Source organism: Pongo pygmaeus, chromosome 20, assembly GCF_028885625.2.
Source record: "Pongo pygmaeus isolate AG05252 chromosome 20, NHGRI_mPonPyg2-v2.0_pri, whole genome shotgun sequence".
NCBI lineage: Eukaryota > Metazoa > Chordata > Mammalia > Primates > Hominidae > Pongo > Pongo pygmaeus.
Genome location: NC_072393.2, coordinates 52200482 through 52226349, shown reverse-complemented (window position 1 = coordinate 52226349; position 25868 = coordinate 52200482). Strand labels below are relative to the sequence as shown.

The following is a 25868-nucleotide window of genomic DNA, read 5'->3' as shown; positions in this document are numbered from 1 at the left end:
GGAGTCACTTAAAACTTTTTAGTTTTCCATTTAAATGACCAAATGAGATAATTTCATGGGGTGGTGGGGGTAGTGGAGGAAGGGAGAGTCACATGCAGAAAGCAGCCAAGACAGCTGTGGGAGAGGGAAGGGGAAGATGGGGTGAGTGAACAGCCACAGATACAACTGGCACTGACATTTAGAAGAAGATTAGGTGGAACCAGGGCTCGGTATGGCTTTGGGCAGTTCAGAAACTGAAACAGGGCTGTGGATGGGGCTGACCCGGGAGCCGTGGATGGGGAATTGCTGTGTGCAATTCACGCCTGGAGATTTGGCTGGGCGTGGGAACAGGGATGAGGGAACAGGGAGTTTGGGGTGGGAAGCGAGCCCTGGTGGTGGCTGAGATGGGAGATGGGCTTAGGTGGGAGTGGGGTCCTCTCCTCCTTACCCAGAACGCGGCTTCAGGGAGCCATTGCTCTGGGGCGGCTGCAGCGGAGTGAGCCGGTGATCAGCTATCTCAGCCACTCCTTGTATCCCATATTCCTAGAGGAGCTGGTGGTGTCACGGCATGTCTGGCCCTCCTGCAGAGACAGGCTGGGTCGTTGGGCAGTAGAGGAGCCAGGCAGGGTATGTGTCATAGTAGATTTGATCTCAGACACTTTGAGAACCCAGGGAGAAGCGGTGCACCCTCCACCTTCTGTGCCCTACAAGCCCCCTCTTTGGCAAACAGGAAGGTGCAGCATGCTCCTGGAGTTATCACCCTCCCCCACTCACACAGCCACACAGTGATTCCACAGGATCCCATTGAGCTATGACTTTCTCCACTTTCCTTGGTACATGGCTAACCCCTGACATCCTCCAATCAGGTCCCGACCTCACAACCCAAGCCCATGGCCCAGGATGCAGTAACTGCTCAGTCACCTGCAGCTCATGGCATTCAGGTGGGAGAGACTGTGTGACTCAGTTCTGACTTTCACAGGTTTGGAAGGTGGGAGTGGAGCTGGCGGGACCCCTGGGACTCCCACTCCTCTGGGGGCTCTTCAACTCCTTTTCTGTCTCATTAATGGTCATTTATCCAGGACAGGTCCACTTGGAAGCTCACATGTCCCAGGCTTTGTGTCAGACACTGGTGATGCAGTGCTGAGTAGAAAATGCAGAGTCAGTGTCTTCATGACATTCATGACAGTGAGAGGAGAGAGAGAGAGATAGAAGGTAGGAGAATAAAACTCCTGATTTTGGTCATTGTGGTTCCCGTGTTTAGTGTCATTATCACTCTGAAGTTCTGGTGGAGAAATTCCACAGCCCTCCTGAGATTCTCAAAGGCATTTTTCCTTAATGTCCTTTTTCAGAGGTTTGGGTTGTGATTTCCCCACAGAAGAGCCATCTTGGGGTCAGGATGAAAAGACAGCGGGGAGGGAGCTGTCTTGGGTCAGTTCTGTGGGCCCCTCCCAGCTTCTGCAGGATTCCCTCAGTTTGTGAGTTCACAGGCCACACCTGGTATGGACAAACCAATCTCCCCAGGGTTATTCCCAGCAGGGGATGTATGGGGTCAGATTTGTGTGTGTGGCAGACAGATCCTGTATCTGTCTTTCTGGGGAGCATGGACAGGGGCTTCTCTCTGGAGGCAGGAGACAAGGGAAGAGGCTGCAGCAGAAATGATCTCACGATAAATACCAGAGTGCTCAGCACCCACCTTCCCTGGGGGAATAGCAGACCCTGCTTCCAGCACCATCTCCCTGTCTCCTCCATTGGCCTCCATGCCTCGTTGCTGTGGGGTAGAGTGTTGTTTTCCAGGACACAGATTAGGACGTGCTGATAACATGGAAAACCATCAGTTGGGCATAAGCAATGTTATTTTTTAATTGAAAAAAATGGATTAAGAAATGGGACAGTGTGCCCTAACCAGAATGCTGTGCTAGATTGTTCATGACACTCTTATTGGAACTGTGTGTATTCCACGTACTAGTAGAATATCATTCTATCATTCTATCATATTATACTATTGTACAATAGAAGTAGGGAAGCTGCTGACAGCAGGAAATGTCAAGTCCTCAGAGGTTTCACATTCCAGGAACCAAAATCTGCCAGCCTGGCCCGAGAACCTGGGTATCATTCAGGAGTGTCTGTGAACAGGGCTTGCCTGCCCTTCTCAGAGAGACCAGGCCTGGGGAGTTGGGAAGCCCATGGGTGAGAGGTCAGGAGACCTGGGTTCTTGTGGGGCCTGCGTCACTGACCAGCAGCAGCACCTCAGCCCGTGTCTTGCTTGGATCCAGGAAACGGGGTGAGAGAACGGGCAGGGCTGGCAGATCTTGGCTTCTGGAATGTGAAACCCCGGAGGATGTTGGCATTTCCTGCTGTCAGCAGCTCCCCCACTGCTTACTCTTTTACTCCAGGAAAAAATAGAAGGAATCTCCCTCCTGGCAGCTTTGGAGTGGCCTTTCCATCTGCCCTCAGGGAAGCCCTGCTAGGAAACAGGCAGGAATGAGGTGGAATTTCAGGTGTGCAGGTATGTGAGGTATGTAGAAGGAAGGCCGGGTTTCCCCAGGCCAGAGGCCTGTCCGCTGCTGGCTGACAAGGAGGAGTCTGTGTGAGTCATTTTCTCCAAACACTATGTTGGGATTTCAGAAGCTCCCTGCAAGGGGGCTTCTGTTGACCAAAGCCTGATCCCTGCTCTGGCAGGATCCTTCGTATGATGCAGACCAGTGAATTAAGAGCCTCCATGTCATAGGAGGGGCTGGAGGAGAGGCCCCAGGGTTTGCCGCCAGGAATGAAGCTAGAACAATCTGCTGAGCTGAGACTCAAGATTCAGGTGCCATTTCTGTGTCTGGAACAGCCTCTCAGCCATTCAGAGCTATTGCCTGCATGTGAGATGTTACTGTGGATACACCCAGAGACACAATGGCTGTGCTACCAGAGATTCAAATGCATCCAGAACCCCAGTTGCAAGGTCCTCTGGGAAGGAAAGCATGACGCTTCCAGTCTCTGCAGACCAGAAAGTCCTGAAGACGTTGGCTGGATGCCAAGTGTCCACCCCCACATCCTGCACACCCTCTGTGATGGTTAGTACTGAGTGTCAACTTGATTGGACTGAAGAATGCAAAGTATTGATCCTGGGTGTGTCTGTAGGGGTGTTGCCAAAGGAGATTAACTTTTGCATTAGTGGGCTGGGAAAGGCAGACCCACCCTTAATGTGGGTGGACACTGTCTAATCAGCTGCCAGCAGAGCCAGAATATAAAGCAGGAAGAAAAACGTGAAAAGGCTAGACTGGCTTAGTTTCCAGCCTACATCTTTCTCCCGTGCTGGATGCTTCCTTCCCTCGAACATCAGACTCCACGTTCTTCAGCTTTGGGACATGGACTGGCTTCCTTGCTCCTCAGCTTGCAGATGGCCTACTGTGGGACCTTGTGATTGTGTGAGTTAATACTACTTAATACACTCATATATATATATATATATATATATATATATATAAATTGTGTCCCTCTAGAGAACCCTGATGAATACACCTTCCCTGGCTCTCACTGCCCTCGACTTAGCACAGCTCCTTGGAAGAACCACGATGTCTCTCTTGCTTCCGCCTCCAATTCCCCCATCCCTCTTCATTTTTCATTTTTCCCTTAAATGTCACCCACCTTCTGGAATCTTCTTGAACACCAAGGCTGAGGTCAGTCACCTGTCACCTCCTGATAGCACCATGGATGTTATCTGCCACGCTCTTACCACGGTTCTTTGTGGCTTTTCTGTTAAGGCAGACACTTGAGAATCAGTTCCTGCTAAGGTTTCTCATCATCAACAAGAAGGGAACAAGTCCTTCCAGTGACCAAACTGATGAAGGGCTTTATTTTTAGCTGAACCAGAGCAGAATATTTACCACCACATGTCTGGATGTTTCTTTCCGCTCTCCCCCTGCAACCCCACAATTAAGTATATGTGTTTACTTAAGTTTTTCTGTGTATGTGTGTGTTTTCAAGTGTGCGATTCAGTGGCATTTCACGACGTTTGGCAATCATCTGTGATATTCTGAGCAAAAAAGTCCACAGTCATTACCGGACTCTCAAATACATTATGGCCCAAGACAGTTAAGACCAAAGGACCAGTGGAAGTTGTCCCTCTTCTTCTTTGCAGGAATTTAATCCCTTCCTGTGTGAATGTGCTTGTTCTGAGGAGAGGGGAGGAGGTTTCCTCTGAAATAAGTCATTTGGGATCAAAGTTGAAGAAGCCACTCCCCTGAGGGAAGCTGATATATCCTTGCCAATTTTTGCTTTCACTTTTGTGTGTGTGTGTGACTACGTGTAACCCAGTAATTATGTCACACCTATTTTTCCTAGTAGTTGCAGTGAAAGGATTAATAAACTTAGGAACCTAGAAGGCTCTTCTGAGTCCCAGCCATCCCTATCCTCTTCTAGCAGGATGCTGACGCTGTTGACAGCCTGGGCTCCTGCAGCCCTGGAGGTGGAGTGTCTTATGTTGGGAGGGCTAAGGGGACAGAAGGTGGGCTGTGGAGAAGAGCCTTAGTTCTTCCCCAGTGCATCTGACCCCGTAGGGCACAGCTGAGAAGCAGCTCCATGCGGAAGCCCTGGAAGGGAGAGAGCTTTAAAGACCTTCAGGCAACAGTTCTCACCAAGTCACCATGACAGGACAGACAGGTTGAGTAAGACACGCCCTGAACACAGGGCTTTCATCATGCTTTCACTTTTCTTTCATTCATTTAACACACGCTGTGCACTTACTCTGTGTCAGTGGATGCTGGAGACACGATTGTGACTTAGCTCTAGGCCCTGCTTTTCTGGGTCTTATAGTCTGGGGAGGACACAGACCCTCCAAAAACAGTGATGACCCAGGGTGAGCAAGGCTGGGAGCAGCGCCCAGGGCACCAGGAATGGCTTCCTGGAGGAGGGCACCAGAAGACAAACATTGGATGGCTCTGGCTTTCCCACCTGTCTTCTTGCCCACAGTTCCCAGAATCACTGTAGAATACACTAGAAATATGTATTAGTCCATTTTCACACTGCTAAAAAAAACTGCCCCAGACTGGGTAATTTATAAAGGAAAGAGGTTTAATTGACTCATAGTTCTGCATGGCAAGGTGGCCTCAGGAAATGTACAATCATGCTGGAGGGCGAAGGGAAAGCAAGGCACGCCTTCCATGGTGGCAGGAGAGAAAGAGAGTGAGCCGGGAACTTCTACACACTTTTAAACCATCAGATCTCCTGAGAACTCCCCCATTATCAGGAGAACAGCATGGAAAAAACTGCCCCCATGATCCAATCACCTACCAGATCCTTCCCCGGACACATGGGGATTACAATGTGAGATGAGATTTGTGTGGCAAGACAGAGCCAAATTATATAAGAATGCACCACCCTGAGTAAGGAGGAACTGCCTGAAAGTGCCCAAGCTTGGTTTCTATTCCTCCGAGAGAATGCAACACCTTGAGCTAAAGAGAAACTGCCCAGGACAGCCCTGGCCTCATTCCCATCCCTCCTAGAGAGGGTGTCCTGCCACACTAGCCCAGGGTGTGTCCACCACATATAAAACCCAGAGCTCACTGCTGAGTCCTCAGCTGTGGTGCAAGTGGGGCAGGCATGGGAGACTTCATCTGCCCTGGGAAGTGCTCCTGAGCCTCAGGAGACCAGTTTGAATGTCCTTCTGCTGCCAAGACAGAAAGCACATGGTATGCCCAGATGTGCACTGGATGTGACTGAGGAAAGGCTGGGAAGCTGACAATATCCAAAAATTGAATGTTCTTGTCATACAGAGAGATGAACAGTCACGAAGCCTAGGCTTCCGCTGTCCCTCGCTGCCTGTAAGTAATTAACCTGCTTTGTTGAACTGGCTGTGGTTGTGGGTGTTCTGTTCACCACACTCAGTGTAGTCAGAGTGCAGCCTAAGATGCAGTGGCTGAAGTGTTCAGACCCCTATTCCGGGTGGTTAGCGCAGTGGTGACCTTTGCCATCCTCCCTGCAGTGGGAGTCCTCGCTTGGGATTGATAACTCACAAATGCTGCCAATTGGGCAGAGTAAGGAGAGTCCAATCTGATGAACCCATGGCTTACTGGGCGTGCTATAACATGAAAATGTTTGTTCTTTGACTCTCGTTCCTACCATGAAGCTAACCTTGGAATTTCCTGACTGATAGGAATGTCTTTTGTTTTTCCAGATGAGCCTCTTTCAGATCACACCAGCTGAGTTCATGCTAAAAATGTGATTTAGGGACCAGGTGCAGTGGCTCACACCTGTAATCCCAACACTTTGGGAGGCCGAGGCGGGTGGATCATCTGAGGTCAGGAGTTTGAGAACAGCCTGGCCAACATGACGAAACCCCGTCTCTATGAAAAATACAAAAATTAGCTGGGCATGCTGGTGGGCGCTTGTAATCCCAGCTACTCAGGAGGCTGAAGCAGGAGAATTGCTTGAACCTGGGAGGCGGAGGTTGCAGTGAGCTGAGATCATGCCACTGCACTTCAGCCTGGGTGACAGAGTGAGACTCCCTCTCAAAAAAAAAAAAAATGTCATTTAGGGAAGGGTCCCCAGGTAGCCTCAGTATCATACCAGTCATCACAAAGACCAAAAGATTTGAGGATTAGAGGGTAGAAACTTTCAGTATCACCCCCCAACTTCCAAGAAAAGTGGCAATGGCGAGGCGATAAGGACCAAACTTTATAAAAACTCTTGAAAAACTAGAGTTGAACTTCCCAGTTGCTGAACATGTGGAGATGCTGAGAGGATGTGGTGTCCAGGGAGGCCAGGGAAGCTCCCACCATCCCCATAGCTTCCCCTGTCCATCTCCCCTTATAAGCCTTGGTGAGAACTGTTCTTCTCAGTGTACTCGAGCTACAGACAGGTCTTAAGCAGGGGATAGAAGTGATCAGATTGTGATTCAGGAAAATCCGTGTGTCCTTCTGCTGGGAGGAGGGTGGGTGAGAGGATTGAGTTGTGAGCAGGAGACCAGGCAGGAAGCTGATGGAGCAGAAATTCTCATTCAATTTCCAGAGTCCTGCAGGCCCACTCGCTCTCATGGGTGGATGAGATAAGCACTCAAACCCCCGACCCCATTTCTCACTCTGCCTTCTGGCCTCCCCTCTCCTGCAGCTGCAGTGTAGAGCAGTGATCTCCAACATGGGGATTGTGACACTCTCAGGTTGTGAATCAATTTATTTATCACCATGGGTATCTTATACATTCAACTAGAATCAAAAGAAATAGAAGAGTGTGCATGGCACAGTGTCTTATTCATCAGTGTTCAATTAAACTTTCTTTTGGACTGATGTAATATGAGTGCTTCCTAGTGAGTCACAGCCAAACAGTTACTAAACACTGGAAGGAAAAATCCTCTGGGTATAAGCTCGCCTCCATCTTTCTTAAAAATCACTGACTACCTGTCCGGGCATGTTGCTCCCCTCCCCACACACACACACACAAAGAGTTCAGAGCTCACAGTGTCAGTTCTAGGTGCTTCGTATGCTGAGATTGGGTGTGGCATTTGGCCTGGTTTTCTGTGCTAAAAACAGGGTTGAATTTAGGCCTGGAGAGCAGCCAGTGCCAGGGAGAAAAGCACATTCCTGAGGGCAGGGCTAGAGTTGCCATCTCTTGGAAGGGAGGAGCCCAGCTGGCCCTCCTTGGCCTTGGTCCCCATCTGTCAGGGCGGCTGAGTCAAGCTGGGTAGAGAAAACAGCAGTGGGAGATGACAACAGGGCAGGGGGTGTCAGAAGCTGGGTTGGAGGGAGGGCAGCGGGGCAGGGCCAGGGCTCTGTGGATGCAAGAGTCCCTCTCTCAGCAATCCTGAGACTTTGCGGTCAAACAGCCCTGGGTTGGACTCTTCTCTCTACATTTTCTCAAAGGGTCAAATAAGCTATTTTCTAGTAGCCCTGTTCATCTCCCTGTATGACAACAACATTAGATTTTTGGATATTGTCAGCTTCCCAGCCCTTCCTCAGTCACATCCAATGCACATCTGGGCACACCATGCGCTTTCTGTCTTGGCAGCAGAAGGACGTTCAAACCACTCAAGCCCCAGCCCACATGCAGCAACCCTCACCATAGCCCCATGCTCAAAAACTAGCCAAAGCCACGTGTTTAACTGCCCACTTGCTTCACACTGGACCAAGCTTGAATCCTTCTTCTTGGGGAGTGCTGACACTGGTAATGTGGCATCATCATCTGGGGTAAATACACAAGGTTCATTGTCTCAAACCAAGAAAATCGAGACATGGACGTAAGAAGTGGGTTTAGGAGCAGGGGTTTAACAGGCAAAAGAGAAAGAAGAACAGCTCCCTCTCTCTCTCTCTCTCTCTCTCTCTCAGCACCTGAATGGGACTTTCAGCCCACAGCAGAGTGCACTGGATTTTATAGACAGGTTTGAAGAGGTGGTGTCTGATTTCCATAGGGCCCACAGATTGGTTGGATCAGCTGTGACATTTACATAGTGCTTGAAGAAGCTGACCACCCCACCCTCATCTTATTATGCAAATGGACTTTCCACTTGGTGGATGCCATGTTATCTGCTTTCTACCGTGCATGTGGTTGGAAAGGAAAAGGGAAGATGGAGCTGCCATTTTGAAAATGCCTAGTCCCAGGTAGCCTTTTCCTATTGGCACAAATGCTTGCATTCACCTGTGGAAGCTTCTAGCCTGCCTTTCTATGTCTGCAGCTTGATTTTAATGGCTGCTCTTTGTTAGAAAAGTATATGATTTGGAGGGTGCTTTTCATTAAAAGAAAAACCTTACCAAGGACTGTCTTACCCTCACTATCTGCCTAAAATAATTTCTTCTTAACTCCTATATCACCGGGTCCTATTTAGGTGATAAAATTTATTTTGTGCTGGGCACGGTGGCTCACGCCTGTAATCCCAGCACTTTGGGAGGCCAAGGCAGGTGGATCACCTGAGGTCAGGAGTTTGAGAACAGCATGGCCAACATGGCAAAATCCCATCTATACTAAAACTACAAAAAAAAAAAAAAAAAAAAAAAATTAGCTGAGTGTGGTGGCAGGTACCTGTAATCCCAGCTACTTGGGAGGCTGAGGGAGGAGAAGTGCTTGAACCCGGGAGGCAGAGGTTGCAGTGAGCCGAGATCGTGCCACTGCACTCCAGCCTGGGCGACGGAGTGAGACTGTCTCAAAAACAAACAAAAAACAAAACAACAACTTATTTCATATACACGAGCACCTATGTGTCATTTCTCTTAAAATCCATTACAATTCCCCGGTGAGGGATTTTTCCCAGCAAGCAGCAGGAGCCACTAAAACCCCATATCAAAATTCCCAAAGCAGCCGCCTGTGCATTCCACATCCCAGAGCTGCCCACTCTGTGTTGTCATTGTCTAGGGACAGTGGACCTAGAGCTGTTTGAGGACAGGGAGCAGGGCTGCATCACTCACTGCCATGTCCCTAGTTATTGGGAACCCTGTCTCTTCCCAGGGTCACAGGATTCTCATGGCTTCCTGGGAAATAAGAGTAAACTCCAACATCTGTTGGTCACATTTTCTCACCCTAGTTCCCTCTATGTAAAGAGCACCCTGGCATGAGGGGCCCCTGCAGGTCACAGACACCATCTAGACTGGACCCAGGTACCCCTATCTCAGCCCAGCAACCCCCTCAGTCCCAGGCCCAGCTCCTCCAGAAAGGCAAGCAGGCCCTGATCCCAGGCACCCCGGGGCTGGCCTCAGGGAAGACTTTCCCACAACCCCAGCTGCTGGTGGGAGACCTGAGCTTCTGGAACGTGGCACACAGGAGAGCATTGGGTTCTCCTCCTTTCATGGGCTTCCCCTCTGGAACAAGTGCAGAAAGGGCTGAATCATTATTCTGGTGGCATCCAGGTATGATTTCCACCTGGTCTCAGGGAGCCTCTCCCAGGTGACAGGCAGGAATCTGGTGGAATTTCAGATGTTCAAAAATAATGTTAGGGCTGGGATTGGAGACTCACGCCTGTAATCCTAGCACTTTGGGAGGCCGAGGCAGGTGGATCACCTGAGGTCAGGAGTTTGAGACCAGCCTGACCAACAAAGTGAAACCCTGTCTCTACTAAAAATACAAAAATTAGCTGGGTGTGGTGGCAGGCACCTGTAATCCCAGCTACTCGGGAGGCTGAGATAGGAGAATTGCTTGAACCTGGGAGGCAGAGGTTACAGTGAGTTGAGATTGCACCATTACACTCCAGCCTGGGCAACAGAGTGAGACTCTGTCTCAAACAAAAACAAAAACAAAAACAAAAAAACCCAGAATGCTAGGAATGCAGATGTCACTGAGGGAGAGGGTTGGGCTTCACCAGTGCCTGAGGGCCCATCCTCTGATATCTGCCTGGGTGGCTGGAGTGCTCTGTGTTCCATCTGCACACTTCAAGCTTGCAAGCTGGTCCCTGCTACCTGCAACAAGAACTTGGGTGCCAGTTCCTGGATGGCTGAATTGGGTCCCTTCCTGCTTAAATGCTCTGCTGCAGCAGCAAAAACTGCAACAAGAAGAAACCAATGAAACTCAAATCAGGAGAACAAAGCAGCTCTAGTGCAGCTGGCCAGCTGTACTGGGGTGTTGGCCAGCTCTCTGGTGTCAGGCCTCTGAGCCCAAGCTAAGCCATCATAACCCTGTGACCTGCATGTATACATCCAGAGGGCCTGGAGCAACTGAAGAACCACAAAAGATGACATTCCATCATTGTGATTTGTTCCTGCCCCACCCCAACTAATCCATCAACCTTGTGACATTCCTTCCCCGGACAATGAGTCTCATGATCCCCCCACCCTGCACCTTGTGGCCCCCACCCCTGCCCACAAGAAATAACCACCTTTAACTGTAATTTTCCACTACCTACCCAAATCCTATAAAACTGCTGCACCCCTATCTCCCTTTGCTGACTCTCTTTTCGGATTCAGCCCAGTTGCACCCACGTGAAATAAACAGCCTTGTTGCTCACACAAAGCCTGTTGGTGGACTCTCTTCACACGGGCGCATGTGACATTTGGTGCCGAAGACCTGAGACAGGAGGACTCCTTTGGGAGACCGGTCCCCTGTCCTCGCCCTCTCTCCATGAGATCTACCCATGACCTCGGGTCCTCAGCCCAGCCAAAGGAACATCTCACCAATTTTAAACCGGGTAAGCAGCCTCTTTTCATTCTCTTCTCCAACCTATCTTGCTAGCTATCCCTCCACCCTTTAATCTCTCCCTCCCTTAATTTTGGTTCCTTTCCCTTTCTGGTAGAGACAGAGGAGACACGTTTTATCCGTGAACTCAAAATTCTGGTGCTGGTCACAGACTCGGGAAGACAGTCTTCCCTTGGTGTCTAATCACTGTGGGGATGCATGCCTGAGTATTCACTCACATTCCACAGGTTTCTGACCACTGCAGGGACGCCTGCCTTTGTCCTTCACCTTGGTAGCAAGTACCACCTCCCCTGGATGGCAAGTACCAACCCACCTCTCCGTGTCTCTACCCTCTCTTTTCTCTAAACTTACCTTTTTACTATGGGCAACCTTCCACCCTCCATTCCTCCTTCTCCCTTAGCCTGTGTTCTAAAAAACTTAAAACCTCTTCATCTCTCACCTGACCTAAAACCTAGGCATCTTATTTTCTTCTGCAACAGCGCTTGGCCCCAATACAAACTTAACAATTGCTCTAAATGGCCAGAAAATAGCACTTTTGATTTCTCCATCCTACAAGATCTAGATAATTTTGTCGAAAAATGGGCAAATGGTCTGAGGTGCCTGACATCCAGGCATTCTTTTACACATCGGTTCCTCCCTAGTCTCTGCTCCCAATGTGACTCGTTCCAGATCTTTCTTCTTTCTCTCCTGTCTGTTCCTTGTCTCCACCCCAAGCTCTGAGTCCTTTAAATCCTCCTTTTCTATTAACTCATCTGACCTCTCCCCTCCTCCCCACGCTGCTCCTCACCAGGCCAAGCCAGGTCCCAGTTCTTCCTCAGCTTCCACTCTCCCACCCTATAATCATTCTACAACCTCCCCCCCTCACATCCGGTCCAGCTTACAGTTTTGTTCCACGACTAGCCCTCCCCAACCTGCCCAACAATTTCCTCTTAGAGAGGTGGCTGGAGCTGAAGGCACAGTCAAGGTTAATGATCCTTTACATCTTAACAAAATTATCCACTACCCTAATGATCCCTGGACTATAGCCACATCTCAGTGCCGCCCTTCTCCACAACCTAAAGCCTCCTTCACGTCTTCCTCTTGTATCCCCCAACCTTAACCCACAAGTATGGGACACTTTTACTCCCTCCCTGGCAACCAATCACACGCCCATTACTATCCCATTAAAACCTAATCATCCTTACCCCGACGTGCTGCTGAGGACACAGCAGAGACATAACAGCGGGCCATGTGCCATCACTGGGAACACAGATTGTCCTCAGGCCTTGATGACTCAGAGAGTCAGGGCTGGGTTGGGGACGCGTAAAGGCTTGGGAGCCCACAGTGGTTGCCTGACCCAGCCTGGGAGGCCAGTGATGTCTTCCAGGAGAAGACATTTGAGCTACTATTTCAAGAATGAATGAGAACTGTGCCTGTTTCGGCGAGGCTGAACCCAGAGAGGCCAGAATGCAAGGCAGGGAGACTGGAGTGGGCAGCAAGGCTGGGGCATTTACGGGCCCTTGGAGAACTCCAGTCTATCCTGAGGGCACTGACCACGGCCCAGGCCTAAGCAGGGGATGGAAGTGATCAGATTTATGGTTGTAGAACATCCTTGCATCTCTCTTGTGAGGAGGGTGGAGAGGAGGGTTGAGCCTGGAGCTGGGTAATGGTGTGATCACGAGGGGCCTGCAGTCCTCCTCCTCCCTTGTGGAGAGGGGACAGCATGTTCTCCTCCATTGCTCTCTGCTTTCCTGGCTTCTCCATTTGCAGCTCAGGAAAGAGTAGTGTCCTCCATACTAAGGGTGGCAACATTTTATTGGGTGGTATAACTGCTTGAGTATGTCATAGATATTATTTTTTTAATTCAAGAAACAGACACAAAAATGGGTTAGTGTACACTGCACAGATTTTTATGAACTGCCTTATAGTGAAATCTTCCTTCGTGGCTGTGGTAAGTCACATATTGAGGCAGAATTTATATTTTTTTCCAGCGAAGCGAAACCAACAAGAATGAAGAAGTGGCCAGGTATGGTGGTGGCTCATGCCTGTAATCTCAGCACTTAGGGAGGCTGAGGAGGAAGAATTGCTTGAGGCCAGGAGTTCAAGACCAACCTGGGCAACATGGCAAAATCCAGTTTTTACAAAAGGTTTTTTTTAAAAAAAGCTGGGCATGGTGGCACACACCTGTGGTCCCAGCTATTTGGGAGGTTGTAGCAGGAGGATCGCTTGAGCTCAAGAGTTCCAGGTTGAAATTAGTCATGATAAGACCACTGCACTCCAGCCTGGGCAACAGAGTGAGACCCTGAACAAAAGAAAGAAAAGAAAAGAGAAAAGAAAAGGGCCGGGTGTGGTGGCTCACACCTGTAATCCCAGCACTTTTGACAGGCCAACTCAGGCGGGTCACCTAAGCTCAGGAGTTCAAGACCAGCCCGGGTAACATGACAAAACCCCATATCTACAAAAAATACAAAAATTAGAATTAGCCAGGCATAATGTCATGGGCCTGTAGACCCAGCTACTCAGGGGCTGAGGCAGGAGAATTTCCTGAGCCTGAGAAGTAGAAGTTTCAGTGAGCTGTGATCACACCACTGCACTGCAGCCTGGGTGACAGAGCGAGATCTTGTCTCAAAAAATAAAATAAAATAAAAATTAAAAAAAATTAGGACAGGTGCGGTGGCTCACACTTGTAATGCCAGCACTTTGGGAGGCCGAGGTGGACAGATCACCAGGTCAGGATGGTGAAACCCCATCTCTACTAAAAATACAAAAATTAGCCGGGCGTGGTAGCGTGTGCTTGTAATCCCAGCTACTCGGGAGGCTGAGGCAGGAGAATCGCTTGAACCAGGGAGTCAGAGGTTGCAGTGAGCCAAGATCGTGCCACTGCACTCCAGCCTGGCTACAGAGCGAGACTCCATCTCAATAAAAAAAAAAAATTTAAAAAGGAATGAAGAAGGGTGCAGGCATGGCCTGGCTTCTTTCTTGCCTAAGTGCTACTGACTTAGATGCCCCAACACATCTTCCAATAACGGGGTTCATCTCTCAAGCCATGGTTCCAGGCATTTCCTGGGATGGCTCGAGGCAGGTAGAGGCCTAGACGCTGGTGGGAGAAAGCAGGTTTCTTGGGTCAGGATTAGGATTGTGTCCCGAGGAGAGAGGAGTCTAGCTGACCCTCCTTGGCCTGAGCCTCATCTCTCAGGGTGGCTGAGTCAGGCCTGGGGTGAGATAGTGGAGGGAGATCATGACAGCGCAGGGGGCTCTCAGAGGCTGGGAAGTGGGGAGGGTGGCCAGGGCTAGTCCAGTGCTCCTGTCTCTGCCCCTTCTCCAGGTGTCAAAAAAGCCTTTGCACACAGTGCTGTCCAATGCCTCCGCCAGCCCTGTGGTGTCCCCGACCCTATCCCATCCATTGTCTGGGGACAGATCTGTCTTTGGCACTGGAGCCCAGCTCTGTCTTGGTGGAACTGATCCTCAGGGGTTGGAACTCTACCTCTACCCACAGTGAAAGGAGGTTCTGTTTTTCTGACAAGTAAGGGCAAGATCCTGACCTCAGACAGGCATTTGTTTAATTCTCCGATCCCACTTTCTAATCCAAGCAAGACACGGTCCAAGGACCCACTGCGGGTCACAGACACAGGCTGGACCAGAGCCCAGGTCTCCTGAACTCCAGTCCACGGGCCTCCAACTGCCGCCCTACCCCGCCTCCGCCAGCCCAGCCCCTCTGGGAAGGGGAGGCAGGCCTTGGTCACAGACATCCCTGGATGAGACCCAAATCTGACATTCCCAGGGTTCCTCGGTGGGGCTGGCAGAGCTGGGCTCCTGGAATGTGAAACCGCGGGGGCCTTGACATTTCCCACTCTCAAAGGCTCTCTCTTCACTTGCTCTTTTGTCCAGGAACAAATAGAATGACTCTTCCACCTGGCATCTTTGTGGTGTTAGTTCCATCTGGCCTCAAGGAGCCCCTCCCAGGGGATAGGCAGGGATGGGGTGGCATTGCATGTGTGTACAGGAGGGATGGAAGCTCTCCAGCCTATACACCTCTCTTTGCTGGCTGATGAGGAAGCTGTGTCACTCATTTTCTCCGAGCATAGTTATCAGAATTGAAGGGGCTGATCTCTCTCTCCCTGCAAAGGGGCTTTGGTGACCAAAGACTGGATGGTGTCAACCTGGTGATCAAAATGGTCAGAATCTAATTTAAAGAGAGTTTATTCCAGCACAAATGTTGAGGATAGCCCACCCAGAAACACCAACTCCAAAAATTGCAGCCAGCACCCAGAAACTTATGGTTTCATTTCTATATATGAAACTGCCTTGTAGTGAAACCTTCGTTCATGACTCTGGTGAGCCACATACCGAGGCAGAATTTATTTTTTTTCCAGTGACGCAAAGCCAACAAGAATGAAGAAGTGGCCAGGTATGGTGGCTCATGCCTGTAATCCCAGCACTTAGGGAGGCCGAGGAGGAAGAATTGCTTGAGGCCAGGAATTCCAGACCAGCCTGGACAACATGGCAAAATCCAGTCTTTACAAAAAAAAATTTTTTTTTAATTGCTGGGCATGGTGGCACACACCTGTGGTCCCAACTACTTGGGAGGCTGTGGCAGGGGGATCGCTTGAGCTCAAGAGTTCCAGGCTGCAATTAGCTATGATCAGACCACTGCACTCCAGCCTGGGCAACAGAGTGAGACCCTGAAAAACAAAAAGGAAGGAAGAAGGAGGGAAAGAAAGGAAAAAGAAAGAAGAAAGAAGGAAGGAAGGAAGGAAGGGAGGGAGGGAGGGAGGGAGGGAGGGAGGGAGGGATGGAAGGGAAGAGGAGGGGAGGGGCAGGGTGTGGTTGCTCACACTTGTATCCCAGCACTTTGGGAGGCCAATGCAGGCAGGTCACTTAAGCTGAGGAGTTCAAGACCAGCCTGGGCAACATGATAAAATCCCATCTGTGATGGGAGAAGGGCAGCCAGGGCCAGTCCAGGGCTCCTGTCCTGGCCGGGCACAGTGACTCACACCTTTAATCCCAGGACTTTGGGAGGATGAGGAGGGAAGATTGTTTGAGCCCAAGAGTTTAAGACCAGCCTGAACAACATGGTGAAATCCCATCTGTACAAAAAATACAAAAATTAGCTGGGCACGGTGATGCACACCTGTGGTCCCAGCTACTCTGAAGGCTGAGGTGTGAGGATCGCTTGAGTCTGGGAGGTTGAGGCTGCAGTGAGCTGTGATTGAGCCACTGCCCTCCAGTCTGAGCTGACACTGAAGAGAGAGACAATGAGCAGGCCAGAGATGGGGGAGAGACTGAACAGTGCAGAAAGGAGGACAGGAGAGCCAGGAGGAGAGGCCAGCAATGTTGAGAGAGCGAGGTTGTGAGAGGAAAATAAAAACGAAAGGAGGAAGAAACACAGCTGTAGGGAAAGGGGGAGATGGATTGACTACAGGCAGGAGGACAGACACAGAGAATGGGGGCTCTACTCAGGGCAGAACAGGCATGCAGCCCCCCAGGACCCACAATCTCCTGGAGGAGACAGGACCTCACCTGTGACAAAGCCTGTCATCTGAGGTCAGGGTCAAGGAGCACTTCTGGCCTTTCATCTTCACCATGAGGGACGCTGGGGGACTGAGGGACCAGGGGCAGCACTTCTTGAAGCAGACTCTGAAGGTGCAGTTCCACACCTCTGGGTCCCCGTCCAAGGGCAGGACGGCATTGTTATAGTAGCAGTGCTGCAGAGGGTCATACAACGTGTCCCCACATCTTGCCTGTGGCTGGCACAGCATCAGATAAGCACCTATGGGGGCCACTGGAGGAGACAGAACTTGTGAGGTCCAGGTGGAAGGGCAGGTGGGTCCCAGCCTGGGATCTCCTGGGAGCCACACCCCTCCCCCAGATTCCCTGCCCTTCCTGGGCTCACCTGGGGGCTCCACGAGATCAGAGAAGGCTGAGGATGCAGAGAGACGCCAAGATAGCTGTGGGAGAAGGAAGAAGAGGAGGGCTCTGGAGGAGGCCAAGAGCCTTCTTTGGGACCCCATCCTGTGGCAGGACTGGGTCCAAGGGGGTCTCTGTCCTGACTGGAGCTCGAGGAAGGGCTAGAAGGTGATCTGAGGTCAGGCGCAGTCTCCCTGTGCTCAAGGGTCCTGGGCAAGGCCAGGGAGTGCAGGCAGGACTCTTGGAAGAAATGGGCCTAGGGTTCAGGGCAATGTGGTTGCTTCCTGGTTTTGGAGGAGTTCAGAGCTGGAGGCTCAGCTGGGGTCGGGCAGGGAAGGGGCTGAGCCGAGACTAGCGTTGTGCTATGGGTATGGCTGGCACTGACATTTAGAAAAAGACTGGGTGGGACTGGAACCAGGGCTAGGCATAAGTTTGGGGAGTAGTTTGGGGACTGAAACAGCTGTGGATGGGACTGACCCAGGGGCCATGGATGGGGAATTGCTGTGATGGAGCCATGTCTGAGGAGGAGGCTGGGCATGGGAACAGGGATGAGGTGTAGGTTGGGGTGGAGAGTGAGCCTCGGTGGTGGCTGAGATGGGAGATGGGCTCAGGTGGGAATGGGATCCTGTCCTCCTTACCCAAGATGTGGCCTTGGGAGCCATGGCTCCAGGGTGGCTGCTGTGGAGTGAGTGGGTGATCAGCAGATCTCAGCAGCTCCTTGGCTCCTGTACTCCTAGAGGAGCTGGTGATATCCTGGGATGCCCTGCCTTCCTGCAGAGACATGCTGGGCCCTGGAGCGAGACAGGTCCCAGACAGGGTATGTGTCACGGTGGATTTGATGCCAGGTCCTTTGAGAGCCAGAAGAGGACCGATGCTCCCTCCACCCTCTGTCCCTCTCTCCTCCAGAATGGAGGCTTCTTTGGCAGACAAGAAATTGCAGGATGCTCCGGGGGTCGTCCTCACCCTCCCACACTCACACATCCACAATGTTACATCTGACCCTGTGAGTCTAGAGTCGGGACACAGACTGAGGGTTGCTCCATGACCTGGTCCCCTTCTAGATGTGAATCAGTGCGAGGGCCCAGGACAGCAGAAGAGATGTGAGGCCATCCTGTGATGGGGGAACCACAGGGTGTCCAGACCCAGCGGGAGCCGAGGATTCAGGAGAATCTCCCCAGTCAGCTCCAGAGGTGCCCACAGTGTGAGCTCTAGTGTCTCCCAGGTAGGGGCCAAAGCGTCACCTGCCCAGCCCTGGGGGTGGAAGTGGAGTGGACTGCACTCCTGTCCAGACAACAGAGTGAGACCCTGTCTCTAAATAAATAGATACATTTAGACTCCTCTGTCTTTGCATGTATATAAGCAAAGACAGAGGTGTTTTTATCAGAATTACAATATTTTTCATACAAGGTTGGCACATCGTTACAGCAAGTTGCTTAGAGGCAATGTTTCTTTATGAGAAGGGCACATTTAACATTTTTTACAAAGGGTGTAATAGTCATGGTTTTTTTGTTATCTGATCTAAGCAAGGCAGGACAACAAAGGGGAACTTAATTGATAACAAGGGTCATTAATTAAGAAGGCACCACGGGTGGACACAGTGACATCTGTAATTCTAACACCTGGGGAGGCCGAGGTGAGAGGATCGCTTGAGGTCAAGAGTTTGAGACCAGCCTGGGTACCATGGCAAAACTCTGTCTCTACCAAAAAATACAAAAATTAACTGGGCATGGTGGCACATACCTGCAGTCCCAGCTACTTGGGAGCGTGAGGTGGGAGGATAACTTGAACCCGGGAGGTGGAGGTTGCAGTCAGCTGAGACCATGCCACTGCACTCCAGCCTGGGAGACAGAGAGAGACTTAGTCTCAAAAAAAAAAAAAAAGTCTTGGCCAGATGCAGTGGCTCATCCCTGTAATCCCAACCCCTTTGGAGGCCAAAGCAGGAGGATCACTTGAGGCCAGGAGTTGGAAACCAGCTTGGCCAAAATAGCAAGACCCTGTCTCAAAACAAAAAACACTACAGAAAAAATACATATATATGTGTATGTATCTGTGTGTATACGTGTGTGTGTGTGTGTATATATATATATATGTTTATATATTTTGAGATGGGGTCTTGTTCTGTCGCCCAGGCTGGAGAGTAGTGGCACAATCTCAGCTCACTGCAACCTCTGCTTCCCGGGGTTCAAGTGATTCTCCTGCCTCAGCCTCCCCAGTAGCTGGGATTGCAGGTACCCATGACCATGTCTGGCTAATTTTTGTATTTTTAGTAGAGATAGGGCTTCACCATATTGTCCAGGCTGGTCTTGAACTCCTGATCTCAAGTGACCCACCTGCCTTGGCCTCCCAAAGTGCTGGGATTACAGGTGTGAGCCACCGTGTCTGGCCCTTGATTGGTTTTTGCTTGCATTGTCCCTGGTGAAGCCATTGAAAAGCTTTACTGCTTTCTGCAGCAGAATGGGATCAGACCCAATGAGTGATGAAAATTAAAACAAACAAAGTCAGAAGACTCTAAACCCAAGCGCTTGTGCCAGAGGCGGCCTCTGGGTGCCTGGCCAATACCACAAGAGGTTTCTAACAAAGAGATTGACAGCCTTTCCACATCTGATATCTGGTACTAGGCAGAGAGAGGCCCTTGCAGACCGTGGAGTCAACGCCTCATTGGGTATTTTGGATATTAAAGACAACATAGACTCCATCTGGGCATTCTGGTGGTCCCCCTGCACCAGATAACCAGAGACATAGCTGCTTTCCAGGGACCCCCAGTGGGGGTCCAGGGAGTACAATGTACTCCAGGCCCTACCTCAGGCAGTTACTCAGGCCCCTGTGTCCGGTGGAGCCCAGCTCCCCATTTGAATGACAAGTTTCAGTGCTAGGAGATGAGGAAGACTGGAATCTGACCAAAAGGAAAAGCCACAGAGTCTGATGACCCCAAAGTTTCTGGACTTCTAGGCTCCCAGAAATGGCCACTCATTATGCACCTTTTCTAAAGGAGCTGTTAACCTGTTATTGGGCTCTGGTGGAAACAGAAAGGCTGACCCAACATACTGTGTTAATACTCTGACCAGAAATACCCATCTTTTCCTGAACTGATAGCAGCCTAGACCCAAGAGTGGGGTCTGCTGGACAGAGCAGCATCATTACATTGAAGGGAAACATCCAAGACAGAATAAAATAGAACAGTTACAATATATTGTAATAATAGTTACCACATAGTGCAGCTGTAAGTTTTGCAGTTTGAAGTGGGACACAAAGCTAGTGCAAATTTCTGTTTCTTCCTGCTCAATTTCAGGTATAGCGGATTCATTCTTACCATAGATCTTAGCAACCTCAGCATGTTATTTTTTTTCTTTTCTTATTAAGTGGAGAATTTTCATCTTTTTACTGAAAGGAAGCACTTTACAGTTTCTGTTTGGCCTATCTGAATTGCCAGCATCACTACTCTTGCAGTTTGGGGCCATTACAAAGTAAAATAAAGGTTTTATTTTACAATAAAGAAAGCCCTCTTGATGGGGATGGCATTGAATCTGTAAATTACCTTGGGCAGTATGGCCATTTTCACAATATTGATTCTTCCTAGCCATGAGCATGGAATGTTCTTCCATTTGTTTGTATCCTCTTTTATTTCCTTGAGCAGTGGTTGGTAGTTCTCCTTGAAGAGGTCCTTCACGTCCCTTGTAAGTTGGATTCCTAGGTATTTTATTCTCTTTGAAGCAATTGTGAATGGGAGTTCACTCATGATTTGGCTCTCTGTTTGTCTGTTGTTGGTGTATAAGAATGTTGTGATTTTTGTACATTGATTTTGTATCCTGAGACTTTGCTGAAGTTGCTTATCAGCTTAAGGAGATTTTGGGCTGAGACAGTGGTGTTTTCTAGATATACAATCATGTCGTCTGCAAACAGGGACAATTTGACTTCCTCTTTTCCTAACTGAATACTCTTTATTTCCTTCTCCTGCCTAATTGCCCTGGCCAGAACTTCCAACACTATGTTGAATAGGAGTGGTGAGAGAGGGCATCCCTGTCTTGTGCCAGTTTTCAAAGGGAATGCTTCCAGTTTTTGCCCATTCAGTATGATATTGGCTGTGGGTTTGTCATAGATAGCTCTTATTATTTTGAGATACATCCCATCAATACCTAATTTATTGAGAGTTTTTAGCATGAAGGGTTGTTGAATTTTGTCAAAGGCCTTTTCTGCATCTATTGAGATAATCATGTGGTTTTTGTCTTTGGTTCTGTTTATATGCTGGATTACATTTATTGATTTGTGTATATTGAACCAGCCTTGCATCCCAGGGATGAAGCCCACTTAATCATGGTGGATAAGCTTTTTGATGTGCTGCTGGATTCTGTTTGCCAGTATTTTATTGAGGATTTTTGCATCAATGTTCATTAAGGATATTGGTCTAAAATTCTCTTTTTTGGTTGTGTCTCTGCCCGGCTTTGGTATCAGGATGATGCTGGCCTCATAAAATGAGTTAGGGAGGATTCCCTCTTTTTCTATTGATTGGAATAGTTTCAGAAGGAATGGTACCAGTTCCTCCTTGTACCTCTGGTAGAATTCGGCTGTGAATCCATCTGGTCCTGGACTCTTTTTGGTTGGTAAGCTATTAATTATTGCCACAATTTCAGCTCCTGTTATTGGTCTATTCAGAGATTCAACTTTTTCCTGGTTTAGTCTTGGGAGCGTGTATGTGTCGAGGAATTTATCCATTTCTTCTAGATTTTCTAGTTTATTTGCGTAGAGGTGTTTGTAGTATTCTCTGATGGTAGTTTGTATTTCTGTGGGATCGGTGGTGATATCCCCTTTATCATTTTTTATTGCATCTATTTGATTCTTCTCTCTTTTTTTTCTTTATTAGTCTTGCTAGCAGTCTATCAATTTTGTTGATCCTTTCAAAAAACCAGCTCCTGGATTCATTAATTTTTTGAAGGGTTTTTTGTGTCTCTATTTCCTTCAGTTCTGCTCTGATTTTAGTTATTTCTTGCCTTCTGCTAGCTTTTGAATGTGTTTGCTCTTGCTTTTCTAGTTCTTTTAATTGTGATGTTAGGGTGTCAATTTTGGATCTTTCCTGCTTTCTCTTGTGAGCATTTAGTGCTATAAATTTCCTTCTACACACTGCTTTGAATGCATCCCAGAGATTCTGGTATGTTGTGTCTTGGTTCTCGTTGGTTTCAAAGAACATCTTTATTTCTGCCTTCATTTCGTTATGTACCCAGTAGTCATTCAGGAGCAGGTTGTTCAGTTTCCATGTAGCTGAGCAGTTTTGAGTGAGATTCTTAATCCTGAGTTCTAGCTTGATTGCTCTGTGATCTGGGAGATAGTTTGTTATAATTTCTGTTCTTTTACATTTGCTGAGGAGAGCTTTACTTCCAAGTATGTGGTCAATTTTGGAATAGGTGTGGTGTGGTGCTGAAAAAAATGTATATTCTGTTGATTTGGGGTGGAGAGTTCTGTAGATGTCTATTAGGTCTGCTTGGTGCAGAGATGAGTTCAATTCCTGGGTATCCTTGTTGACTTTCTGTCGCATTGATCTGTCTAATGTTGACAGTGGGGTGTTAAAGTCTCCCATTATTAATGTGTGAGAGTCTAAGTCTCTTTGTAGGTCACTCAGGACTTGCTTTATGAATCTGGGTGCTCCTGTATTGGGTGCATATATATTTAGGATAGTTAGCTCTTCTTGTTGAATTGATCCCTTTACCATTATGTAATGGCCTTCTTTGTCTCTTTTAATCTTTGTTGGTTTAAAGTCTGTTTTATCAGAGATTAGGATTGCAACCCCTGCCTTTTTTTGCTTTTCATTTGCTTGGTAGCTCTTCCTCCATCCTTTTATTTTGAGCCTATGTGGGTCTCTGCATGTGACATGGGTTTCCTGAATACAGCACACTGATGGGTCTTGACTCTTTATCCAATTTGCCAGTCTGTGTCTTTTAATTGGAGCATTTAGTCCATTTACATTTAAAGTTAATATTGTTATGTGTGAATTTGATCCTGTCATTATGATGTTAGCTGGTTATTTTGCTCGTTAGTTGATGCAGTCTCTTCCTAGTCTCGATGGTCTTTACATTTTGGCATGATTTTGCAGCGACTGGTACCGGTTGTGCCTTTCCATGTTTAGCGCTTCCTTCAGAAGCTCTTTTAGGGCAGGCCTGGTGGTGACAAAATCTCTCAGCATTTGCTTGTCTGTAAAGTATTTTATTTCTCCTTCACTTATGAAGCTTAGTTTGGCAGGATATGAAATTCTGGGTTGAAAATTCTTTTCTTTAAGAATGTTGAATATTGGCCCCCACTCTCTTCTGGCTTGTAGAGTTTCTGCCAAGAGATCCGCTGTTAGTCTGATGGGCTTCCCTTTGAGGGTAACCCGACCTTTCTCTCTGGCTGCCCTTAACATTTTTTCCTTCATTTCAACTTTGGTGAATCTGACAATTATGTGTCTTGGAGTTGCTCTTCTCGAGGAGTATCTTTGTGGCGTTCTCTGTATTTCCTGAATCTGCATTTTGGCCTGCCTTGCCAGACTGGGGAAGTTCTCCTGGATAATATCCTGCAGAGTGTTTTCCAACTTGGTTCCATTCTCCCCGTCACTTTCAGGTACACCAATCAGACGTAGATTTGGTCTTTTCACATAGTCCCATATTTCTTGGAGGCTTTGCTCATTTCTTTTTATTCTTTTTTCTCTAAACTTCCCTTCTCGCTTCATTTCATTCATTTCATCTTCCATCACTGATACCCTTTCTTCCAGTTGATTGCATTGGCTCCTGAGGCTTCTGCATTCTTCACATAGTTCTCGAGCCTTGGTTTTCAGCTCCATCAGCTCCTTTAAGCACTTCTCTGTATTGGTTATTCTAGTTATACATTCTTCTAAATTTTTTTCAAAGTTTTCAACTTCTTTGTCTTTGGTTTGAATATCCTCCCTTAGCTCAGAGTAATTTGATCGTCTGAAGCCTTCTTCTCTCAGCTCGTCAAAGTCATTCTCCGTCCAGCTTTGTTCTGTTGCTGGTGAGGAACTGTGTTCCTTTGGAGGAGGAGAGGCGCTCTGCTTTTTAGAGTTTCCAGTTTTTCTGCTCTGTTTTTTCCCCATCTTTGTGGTTTTATCTACTTTTGTTCTTGGATGATGGTGATGTACAGATGGGTTTTTGGTGTGGATGTCCTTTCTGTTTATTAGTTTTCCTTCTAACAGACAGGACCCTCAGCTGCAGGTCTGTTGGAGTACCCGGCCGTGTGAGGTGTCAGTCTGCCCCTGCTGGGGGGTGCCTCCCAGTTAGGCTGCTTGGGGGTCAGGGGTCAGGGACCCACTTGAGGAGGCAGTCTGCCTGTTCTCAGATCTCCAGCTGCGTGCTGGGAGAACCACCGCTCTCTTCAAAGCTGTCAGACAGAGACATTTAAGTCTGCAGAGGTTACTGCTGTCTTTTTGTTTGTCTGTGCCCTGCCCCCAGAGGTGGAGTCTACAGAGGCAGGCAGGCCTCCTTGAGCTGTGGTGGGCTCCACCCAGTTCGAGCTTCCCGGCTGCTTTGTTTACCTAAGCGAGCCTGGGCAATGGCGGGCGCCTCTCCCTCAGCCTTGCTGCCGCCTTGCAGTTTGATCTCAGACTGCTGTGCTAGCAATCAGCGAGACTGGCGCCTCTCCCCCAGCCTCGCTGCCACCTTGCAGTTTGATCTCAGACTGCTGTGCTAGCAATCAGCGAGACTCCGTGGGCGTAGGAGCCTCTGAGCCAGGTGCGGGATATAATCTCCTGGTGCGCCATTTTTTAAGCCCGTGGGAAAAGTGCAGTATTCGGGTGGGAGTGACCCGATTTTCCAGGTGCCGTCTGTCACCCCTTCCTTTGACTAGGAAAGGGAACTCCCTGACCCCTTGCACTTCCCGAGTGAGGCAATGCCTCGCCCTTCTTCGGCTCGCGCACGGTGTGCGCACCCACTGACCTGCGCCCACTGTCTGGCACTCCCTAGTGAGATGAACCCGGTACCTCAGATGGAAACGCAGAAATCACCTGTCTTCTGCCTCGCTTACGCTGGGAGCTGTAGACGGGAGCTGTTCCTATTCGGCCATCTTGGCTCCCTCAAGCAATTCTTATGCCTCAGCCCCCCGAGTAGGTGGGATTACAGGCATGCACCAACACTCCTGGCTAAGTTTTGTGTTTTCAGCAGAGATGGAGTTTCATCATGTTGGCCAAGCTGGTCTTGAACTCCTGACCTCCCCTCGTGGCCTCCCAAAGGGCTGGGATTATAGGCATGAGCCACTGAGCCCAGCCCAACAGCAATATCTGTCCTGAGATGCCACTGTTCGGTAAATGATCCACCCATCCTCATAAATGCTCTTCCATTCCACCCTCTTTCTTGCTGTGCTTGGATTCATCAGACCCGATGTGAAGCCTGACTGAGCAGAGTGGAGACCAGCAGCTGCACGTCAAGTAAGGAGGACCCCATCCGAGCCCAAGTCAGGCTGCTCAGATCCTTCCCCTCCTGCAAACCCCTGCCTCTCACAGACCCTGCACACCACGACCAGCTCTGCTCAGACTCCCGCACCCCTGCCTCTCACAGACCTCCCACCCCATGACCAGCTCTGCTCAGACTCCTGCACCCCTGCCTCTCAAAGACCCCCCACCCCATGACCAGCTCTGCTCAGACACCTGCACCTCTGCAGCCCTGCCTCTCACAGACCCCGCACCCCACAACCAGCTCTGCTCAGACTACTGCACCCCTGCCTCTCAGACTCCCCACCCCATGACCAGCTCTGCTCAGAGCTCACCCTGCAGTCCTGCCTCTCACAAACCCTGCACCCCACAACTAGCTCTGCCCAGACCCCTGCATCCCTGCCTCTCACAGACCCCCCACCCCACAACCAGCTCTGCCCGGACCCCTACAGCCCTGCCTCTTTCTCCTCCTCTCCTCACTTATCCTTGTCTCTCCCATCCTGGT

The 25868-nt window shown here is 49.3% G+C and overlaps 1 protein-coding gene across 3 annotated transcripts in view; it reads right to left on the bottom strand.

Annotated features, from left to right (window-relative positions):
• Positions 1 to 10827: 10827 nt before the first annotated feature.
• The window catches only part of IGFL2 (IGF like family member 2), a 123082-nt gene continuing 108041 nt past the window's right edge, over positions 10828 to 25868 (bottom strand). The window contains exons 1-5 of one of the 3 annotated variants that reach the window (XM_054466270.2): positions 18700 to 18800; positions 17598 to 17750; positions 16946 to 17000; positions 16573 to 16834; positions 10828 to 13354 (exon numbers count right to left, since the gene is read on the bottom strand). In XM_054466270.2, the coding sequence (XP_054322245.1) occupies positions 13309 to 13354; positions 16573 to 16834; positions 16946 to 17000; positions 17598 to 17621 (387 nt within the window). In that variant the 5' untranslated portion in view covers positions 17622 to 17750; positions 18700 to 18800 and the 3' untranslated portion in view covers positions 10828 to 13308. Of the gene's footprint in view, positions 13355 to 15391; positions 15735 to 16572; positions 16835 to 16945; positions 17001 to 17597; positions 17751 to 18699; positions 18801 to 25868 lie in introns of those variants that run through there. The other 2 variants (XM_054466272.2, XM_054466271.2) reach the window with 2 other exon arrangements.